Source organism: Periophthalmus magnuspinnatus, chromosome 23, assembly GCF_009829125.3.
Source record: "Periophthalmus magnuspinnatus isolate fPerMag1 chromosome 23, fPerMag1.2.pri, whole genome shotgun sequence".
Lineage (NCBI taxonomy): Eukaryota > Metazoa > Chordata > Actinopteri > Gobiiformes > Gobiidae > Periophthalmus > Periophthalmus magnuspinnatus.
The window spans coordinates 11,966,808-11,975,668 of NC_047148.1; the positions used below are offsets into that span (position 1 = coordinate 11,966,808).

Consider the following 8,861-nt stretch of genomic DNA (forward strand, 5'->3'; position numbering starts at 1 on the left):
ACTGGTTTATAAATTAGTAGTAATATTTGTATTCCCTTAAATGTATCTATCACACAATATTCTGTTTTATGTTACATTATTACACAAAACACTCTTAGTCTTTGTGTAAGTTAAAACTATCACATAGTCAGAAAAAAGAAACATGTAGCAGGGGAATGTTGTTTATTCACATTTCAGTGTATAATTGAAAGGCAACCCTCGTAACAACCATCACCATAAGTCATTTAACGGTCAGTTCACCACAGAGCCAAGATCAACATAAATAAAGCAGAGGTTGTCCATCTTCATGTCAGCCTATCCACTTCAATATCAGAGTCATCTACAATTTCACTAACATGCTTTGTTACATGCCCTAGTTCACTCTCTACTGTGGTGAGATTCACCAGTGTTTGTCTCAGTTCCAGGATCTCCTGCTCTCTTTTGGTTAGGTCTTCTGCCAGTTGTCCTATTCGCAGAGTGAGATCTGTCAGCTGAGGCTCCAATGCCCCAAAGTCCCTCTTAATGGTGAAGACCTTTGGTTTGAGGTTACTGGCAAACGTCACAGTTCGTATTACCCTTGCCCTCCCACTCTCCAGCTCCCTCAGCTGCTCCGCCAGGTTCCTGTCGGCAGAGACCAGCTCAGGGATGCGGTGCTGCAGCTGCTCTATAGCTTGGCCATTGCGCTCAGAAGAGGAGCGCAGATTGGACACTCGGTCTATGCTGTTGGCCAGGACATCCCCGATCCGTTTGACCATGGAGTGCTCCACCTGCATCGTCTTGTCCTCCAGCACTCCCACCTGAGAGAGCAGAGACTCCAGCTCGGAGCGGAGCCCATCCATCCTGCGCACATCTGTCCGCACTGAAGCCACCTACAGAAGTACATGCATCCTGACAGTTACTAAACAGACAATAAAAAAAATTCAAACATTAGTACCTTGCTTGTGAAGTCCTTTGCAATGACAGATGTGCGGTCCTCAATCTGTCCCACAGCAGATTTGAGTGTAGTGAGACTGGTTTGGAGCTGTGATTGTTTCTCAGAGAGTCCAAAGGCCCAGTCTTTTAACTGGATCACGTCTTGCTCCAGGCGTTTCAGTCCAGACTCCAGACCTTTCTGAGCCCCAAGACTCTCCAGCTTTAGCCGCACATTCTCACACTGAAATTCAGCAGTAACCACAGTGGGAGTGAAAGTGATTCAAAGATCCTTTATACATAATAAGAAATTGTACTGAGCTATGAAATAGGATAAATGTACATATTTAATCAAATTTATTTTTTATCAAGAAAAGTGTTAAATTTAAGCAAAATATCCATCCATTCTTAGTAAAAACAACACTGTGGACTTGTAATTATCGTATACTGAAGATACAATTTTTAAATAACATTTTTAAAAATACTATTTTAAATAACATTTTTAAAAATAACATAATCAAAATGTATGCATTGGAACAAGATAGGCTTATAATAATGACACACACACACACATATATATATATATATATATATATATATATATATATATATATATATATATATATATATATATATATATATATATATTATTGCATAAGGTCATCACTGGGCTCTTCTTCCTCATTTTCCCATGGCTCATCTTCCTCAAGGGTCCATTCCTCTTCCTTGTGATTGACTGACTCTACTTGGTTCTCATCATTGCTTTGTCTCAGCACCAGAGTGAGTTCACGAACCGCCTCTTTCACCACGGACAGCTCGTCCTTCATCTTGAGAATGCTGTTTTTAGCGTGTAGTGTGTCCAGCTCCTGTCTGATCTGAAGGATTTCATTGAGTGCTTTGAGCATGCTGTCCTCTGTGCCAAACACCTGGAGAGTCAGTTCCTCCAGTCTTTTCTCAGTCCCGCTCAGATCACTCGCCAGTCTCAGAATAGAACGAACTGCTTCCTCCACTTTGGGAAGGTGGTGCTCACACTCCTCTGCTTTGGGGATATGCTCTTGGAGCTGAGAGTTGAGTTCAGTCTCTCTCAGGACCAGGCCAGTGATTTGGTCCTGAAGTTTTTGGATCTGTTTGGTGTTCCAGTCGAGTTGGTTCTGAGCGCGCTTCACATCGTCCTCCTCCGTGCGCTCTAGGGCCCGGGCATTTCTCTTGGTACTGTCCTCTAGCTCCTCTAGCCTCTCCTCCAGGGACTTAAGTCTGCGCTCAGCCTCATTCACCTTCTCTGTGGCTTCAGCGTGACTGTCGCGGGACTTTGACTTTAGTGCCACCAAATCTGAGTTGATCACACCAAGACGTTGCTGCCAGGTCTCAGTCACATTCAGAAAGTGTGCATTGACCTCTTGTAGATCACCAGAGGCAAACTTCTCATTGGCCTGTACCGCCATCACAGCCTCATGAAGGGTGGAGATGTCCTCCTGAAGTCTTGATGCCAGGGAAACAGTAGATAGCGCCACCTGGAGGTCGTCCTCTGAAGCTGCGAGCTGCAGCCGCAACACAAAACAGGAGGGCTGTTTCTGTAGGAGCTCAATGATCTTACAGCTTACTCAATAACAGATAAGTGTGCAATATATCCTTAGATTTATAGTTGGCCTTCATTTGCACACATAAGTTTGTATGATTATACACAAAACAACTTGTACTAATGCGGCTCTTTAATACCAAATTGATATAGTCGATGATGTAAAATCCAACGTACCTTTTTTGAAACTGTTTGTATTTCTTGTTCCATGGCGACCAGAGGCGAGGTTTCCTCATGTAAAAGTCGGAACTTTTCTTCAATTTCAGAAAACCTCTCATTCTGCTGCAGCACGACCCTAAAACACACGCGCACATAGGTAAGACTGTGCAGACCGTAAAACACCGTATTTCTATGGGAAAAGATGTAAGGGCTTACCAACTCAGAATAGCACAGGCTGCGAGCGACAGTAAACACAAAATGCCTTTGAAATCCAAGGTAGAGGACCTCTTTTCTCCTTCAGAGACGTGCACAGCTGCCGTTTTCACTTTCTGGCCTTCCCCGGGACCGTTTGCCACTGTTTCAGGCGTATCATCACTAGGCTTCTGTGGCTGGGTCTTTTTCCTTTGCTTCACCTCATTGGGCATTTTAACACCCGGAGTTACAAACAACTGACGTAAAGTACAAAAAAGTACAAACCCTTTATAGATGAACTCCCCGCTGCTCCAGCACAACTAAGCTCATACTGCGTACTTTTTCCTCTTTTGCCCAAATCGCATAAAACTTGGGCAGCGTCCCCCTCTCTACTCCTTTACACAGTGCTGCGTTCAGGGGCTAATAAAATATTGGAAACTAGACGGCTGGCCATGTAGTTCTACGCCTGTCAACGTCCCAATAGTTAAAAAAATGAATATATAGTGCTAATGTTATGCATTAGTCATGTAGATGAGAAACATGTATTTGCAAACACCCAAATCAACACTTAACTTTATAAAGCCTGCAATAGTTTCGCAATTAACCGGGGCACCTCAATGTATCACTTGGCCACGTAAGCTTGCGTCAGGTACTACCAATAATTTTAATATTGGTAGTAAACGGCCTATAACAAATAACACATCACGCTAAAACAACCCATTACAAACACGTAAAGAGCATGAATGATTACGTCGTTTATTAACATTTTTCCAAATTATATAACTTTTCTGACAGCAGTAATATATTATAAGCCAGTCGCTGTGTGCGTAAGTAAATACACTAGATATCAATCTGTTGGATTTATCCAGAATATAAAAAGTATAATGGAAATATCATGTCTAAATTCCACCATGGAAAATAAACTTGTCTGATTTGACATAACATCAAAACTAGGACCTGTTGGCTCACTACTTTGTAAAGAGACGAGAACACGAAAAGAGACCAGGGCAGCCAATACTTTCTTCTGGGCAATAAAAAGCTACCATCTTTTCAGAATGTAACATAGTTAAGTTTGTTTCTGCAAGTGAAAAATTGACAATTTCAGTTGTAGGGCAGTTTCACACACTGAGTTTTCATAGCACTAACTAACAATATTCTTAGCACAGTTGAGTGTCTTGTCATTTGTTATAAGCCAATAAAGGCACCACCCTTTTTCAAATTGAAAAAAACATCTAAAAGTCTCACAATAAACTTCATGTAAAGGTGCAAAATTTGTACATAGTATCTGTGACCTAGGGCAATAAGACATTTCTTCATTTGGGAAATCTTAACATAAGCATAATAACCTAACCTAGTAACATTTCTGTTTTAAGTCTATACAATCAAATACACAAACAAAGAAAAGCATTCTTCACATTGTGGCAAGACTGAACAAAGCAAAGCATATAATGCAATTGACTTACACCAAAATGGTTTACATTTTAAGACAGGGGCCAAATAATATTTAAGGCTACCGCTATAGCTACTTCATGAAGTTGTGCTTTTACACTTCATTTATATAGTTGCAAAATCTTAGATTTTGGTCCTTCGTATAGAAAAGTATAAGTGCACTTTTGAAACAAAAAGGTGCAAAAGTGACAAATAATAAGAGTTGCTATCATGAAACCCATCAACAACAAGAAAAAATAAACTATACATTTTAGACACTTTTACCTTTCAAATACAAATATAATGAGCAGATTGAACAAGATGTAAAGATAAGTAAACATTGTTTTTTTATGTCCATTCTTGTTCCAAACCTTTAGCTGCAAAAGTGGACATGATTGCTTATTTCATAACATGTTTATATAGATTATCTTACAGCACTGACTGGTCTCCTCCCCTTTATCGAAACAAAAACGCTGAGACTCAGGTTCCATAGTGATCCTAAAAAATAAATCAAGTTAGATAAAATCCAAAATCACAAAAACACTGATGAGACTGAACCTTTTTTTTACCTGTATAGTATTAACCACACCACTAGCCATCACAGACAGTTTTCCAGCAACAGAGCGTACTCCCTGTTTAAGTTGTGACATATCAGGAGCGCTGGGCAGCACTTTGGTCAGCCGATACGAACTTGCTGTGAGCACAAAATAAATTATTACTTTTTAATTTTGAACGATACATACTGTTTAAATTGTGACTCACTGCTTTGTTTCTTTTGGTCCTCAAATAAATCTGCTGAGCTTATGGAGGAATTAGCAGATAATCTCTCCAGTCGTGTTTTAGCTTCATACTAAAAACAACACAAGCAATAATTTTATGACATTATAAAGTAAAACACTATTAGAAGTATATGTCTTAATATGGTACAGAGCTGCTGAAGATACTCAAGCTCAACAGTCTATCAGATTGTTTTTTAGGAACCCTTTTTTTTTTTTTAGAAACAAATAACACTTAATGGCTTTTATTCTTGTTCAGTCCATCTTAGTGTGGGTGTACACGTTGACTTAGTAGTAGTAGTAGTAGTAGTAGTAGTAGTAGTAGTAGTAGTAGTAGTAGTAGTAGTAGTAGTAGGTTACTGTTATAACCCAGTGTGCAGAAATACATTTGTACAGTGTTGTCTTCACAGTATTATTTTTGGTGTATTTTTGGGTAATGACTAATTTATACCTCATGCATTTACCTCATTGTTGTCATGTTTCCCAAAGTACATATCAGAGGAAATGGCTTTGGCATCACCAAATTTTTTCTGAGCATCACCTGTATCCACAACTGGTACCGGTTCGGCTTTTCTCCTTGATGTAGATCTAATAAAACAAATTTAACATGTATAACTACTTTGATGATTACAGATGACATGCATTTTATTTATTTATTTATCTTTATTTATACAGGGACACCCAATGCCCAAATTTGAAGAAATATGAAAGATTAGGCATAACATTAAAATGACAAAGAACTGTGAAATAACTATTTGTGTGAAATAATTAGCTTTTGTTTCACACAAATAATGAGCAACATGATTGTTTTTTATTCATATGTCCCCTTTCCGATAATAATCATAGCATTTTTCCTAGGTATTTTTCACAAATAATAAGCCAAACCTTTCATCGCGAGCCGATATAGGGGTTGTTATATAGAAGTCTGGCTCTGGTTTCTTGCTTTCCTTGAGCCACCCTCCTTCTTCACTGCTGTCATCCCACCGAGATGAGAATTTATCTGATGTTTCATCCTCAAAAAGCGGCAAAACCCTACATCAATAACATTTTATTTTATCATTATTATAACACTATATTTTACTACAAATAATGGAGAACTATGTGAAAATTAAGTCTTACCTAGAGCTGAAAGATGTGTCATTATCTTCATCATCTACAAACCTCTGGCTCTTCTTGGTCTTTGTGCTCAGTGGGTTCTCTTGTTGGATAATTTGCATCTCTGAAGTCACTGAATGGGTAATTCCACTGCACCCAAAATCAGAAAAAGATCATCATGTACAAATTAATTAGATTTGAATAGAATCATAAATGAAGCTATAGCGAGAAATTATAGTTGAAATATTTAATCAAAAGACAGTGAGTAATATTATAATCAAGTAAAAGTTTATAGTTAATTACTAAATATAAGTAAATACCTCCTTATCCCTAGACCCATGCCAAGCCTCTCTGCTTGCTCTTTCTTCTTTCCTTCCAACTGATTCAGCTTTTTCTCTTCAAGTTTTCTTTGGCTATCAAGATCCTTATAGGCCAGCCGCAAGGACGTGGCACTAATAAAATTAATAAAACAAAAAACAAAAATAATTAACAAGGTCTACAAATATTTTAAAAATATAATCTATGTAAAAACACATCAGTGATACCAGAGGATATAGATAAAGAGTACACTCACACAGACTCGTCAGACTGAAGAGGCGTCTTGGCTACAGGAGCAGACCTTTCCTCTTTCTCTCGAAGTTTATCCACAGCTTGAGCCATTTTCTCCACTTCTGAGAAACTCTTACTACTGACTTTCTGAGCTCCAAGGCCCCCCTTTTTAGAGGCAAGCTAAAACACAAAAAAATGTATACTTTAACTACAGTGAAATACAGTGTATAGTAACATAAAAAATACCTATACATACTGATTTCTTAGCAGCAGCTGGTTTCTTTTTTAAAAGTGAAGGGATATCTGCAAAGAGTCAAGAGTCATATTTTATTATGTAATGCTGAAAAATACAACTAGTATTGAGTATTTATCTGAACCTAGATTAGCTTTTGGAGAGATGCTCAGCATTTCCACGCTAGGTCCTTCTTCTGGGTTACCTGAAATGAAATATGAAAAACATACAAACAAAAATTGTTAATGACAACAAAAAAAACACCAATAACAACATAATAGCAGCAAAAATAAACCATTTTTGTCTTCTTCAGTAGTTTCAGACTTCTCTGTTGTGGTTGCAGAAGCACTGAGACTCATTTTGGCCATGTTTAGATTTTCAGGAGGAGTCTGTAATTAAAAAAAATAATAAAAATAAAACATATCTTACAAAAGATAAGAATAAATAAAAAACAAAAAACAAATACCTGTATGTGCAGACTAAAGAAATCCAAATTCTTTTCATCTGGTGATGTTGGAGATAGAGGAGCCTGACTGTCAAGCCATAACTTTTGAAAATAACAAAAATTAGCAAACCATGACCACAATTTGTGTGTCTCAAAATTATAAATAGATTATAACAGTTACTGATGACACATTTCAGAATTACCTCAGTGCCATGACGTCGTGTGGCTTGTGTAGCAAGACTCTTTATCTTTTCTCTGTACAGCTGAGCTGCTCTGCTGTTGTACTTTGCATTAGCAGCACTGGAGGTACAGCCATGTTGATTGAAAAAGGCAACCTAACAGAAAATATACAGCAATGATGACATACTGTAATTATATCATTTGTATTTATATAGTGTATCTATGCACTCACCGCACTGGCATTGCCTCCCACTTGCATACATCTCAATTGAAACCATGACCAATTGGAGTCCAACTCAGTTGACCTGTGAAAAATATATTGTTGCAAATTTTATGCCCATTGTTAAATATTTTAATAGTTATTTATCTTCTGATTCTAATTGCATATGCCCATTATCCTGCTGTTCTTGTAATTTGCCCATTGTGGGACAAATAGAGGGTTATCTTATCATATCTGAGATACAAGGGACATGTGGTACCACAGTCTGTAAATTTTACTTTTGTGGTTCAGCATAAATAAATGAAAATAAAAAGTAACATTCAGAGTGTTTGATGCTTTGTTACAAACCTAATAAATGACAGGTGCACCCCCAGAGACCGATGTGTCCCAGAGCAGTCTATACATAGAAATACACCATATGTGATGCTGGCCCAACTGGGGTTTTTAGCTGAGCAGTCAAAGCAAACCTGGAGTAGAAAAAAACGAGTACATGGTGAAATATAAACATTTAGGAAAATTCATTTTTTATGTCAAATGTCACATATTTTGTCAAAACTGCAACAGGTGGAGTTAATGCTGTAGGCCAACCCAATTTATTAAGTCTGTTAGCCTGCCTGGAAAAGACCGAAGGGACGTTAAAAAAATAAATGATGAAAAGCTATAAAAAACTACATTTGTAACATCCATTTTTACACATAAAATTCTGTAAATAATTATTTGTGAAAGTGCTGTCAAGCTAGTCTGGCGCTTGTAAAAGGAGCGACGTGTCAGGTTTTATCCCAGACTTCCTTGTTCAAAAGAATGGACCAACGAAGCTGACTCACCCTATTTGTCGGAATGGAGCGAAGTTTCTTGAAGATGGTAGAAATGTCTTGCTTTGTAGGATCTGACATGTTCACAATTATCTTCAATGTCCCTTTTTGAGCATTTGTCACAATTTTCCTCAATAACAACCTGAACGCGACACGTCAGTTGGTGAACGGTGCAGACAACGCCGATTGGCTGAAAACAACACGTGGTTATGTTATGGTAGAAGTAGTATTGCCTTATGGGTAATGCAGTTTTGTGACCCACTTTTTTCAGCACGGCCCAGAGGCAGCTTGTAAATTCGGGAAAAACAC

The 8,861-nt window shown here is 38.0% G+C and overlaps 2 protein-coding genes across 2 annotated transcripts; both read right to left on the reverse strand.

The window, feature by feature from the left end:
- Window positions 1-284: 284 nt before the first annotated feature.
- ikbip (IKBKB interacting protein) lies at window positions 285-3,219 on the reverse strand. The gene is made up of 6 exons (XM_055231537.1): window positions 2,840-3,219; window positions 2,642-2,759; window positions 1,543-2,426; window positions 1,206-1,209; window positions 914-1,132; window positions 285-848 (listed from the first exon to the last, which is right to left on the reverse strand). The coding sequence occupies exons 1-6, from the start codon at window positions 3,046-3,048 to the stop codon at window positions 285-287; spliced, it is 1,998 nt and encodes a 665-aa protein (XP_055087512.1). The 5' UTR covers window positions 3,049-3,219.
- Window positions 3,220-3,542: 323 nt separating this feature from the next.
- LOC117392015 (ADP-ribosylation factor GTPase-activating protein 3-like) lies at window positions 3,543-8,736 on the reverse strand. The gene is made up of 16 exons (XM_033989992.2): window positions 8,565-8,736; window positions 8,089-8,207; window positions 7,753-7,825; window positions 7,544-7,675; window positions 7,362-7,442; window positions 7,191-7,284; window positions 7,041-7,100; window positions 6,920-6,966; window positions 6,689-6,843; window positions 6,435-6,566; window positions 6,139-6,264; window positions 5,905-6,051; window positions 5,484-5,607; window positions 5,006-5,093; window positions 4,813-4,937; window positions 3,543-4,741 (listed from the first exon to the last, which is right to left on the reverse strand). Exons 1-16 carry the CDS (start codon window positions 8,631-8,633, stop codon window positions 4,724-4,726), a joined length of 1,590 nt encoding a protein of 529 aa, XP_033845883.1. The 5' UTR covers window positions 8,634-8,736; the 3' UTR covers window positions 3,543-4,723.
- Between the last annotated feature and the right edge of the window lie 125 nt (window positions 8,737-8,861).

Coding starts and splice junctions, on each gene's coding strand:
- LOC117392015 (XM_033989992.2), bottom strand. CDS start 8,633: ATGTCAGATCCTACAAAGCAAGACATTTCTACCATCTTCAAGAAACTT. Junction 8,208..8,564: donor GCTCCATTCCGACAAATAGG/GTGAGTCAGCTT, acceptor TTTCTACTCCAG/GTTTGCTTTGACTGCTCAGC. Junction 5,094..5,483: donor GGAAACATGACAACAATGAG/GTAAATGCATGA, acceptor TGTTGTTTTTAG/TATGAAGCTAAAACACGACT.
- ikbip (XM_055231537.1), bottom strand. CDS start 3,048: ATGCCCAATGAGGTGAAGCAAAGGAAAAAGACCCAGCCACAGAAGCCT. Junction 2,760..2,839: donor GCCTGTGCTATTCTGAGTTG/GTAAGCCCTTAC, acceptor CGTGTGTTTTAG/GGTCGTGCTGCAGCAGAATG. Junction 849..913: donor CAAAGGACTTCACAAGCAAG/GTACTAATGTTT, acceptor GTACTTCTGTAG/GTGGCTTCAGTGCGGACAGA.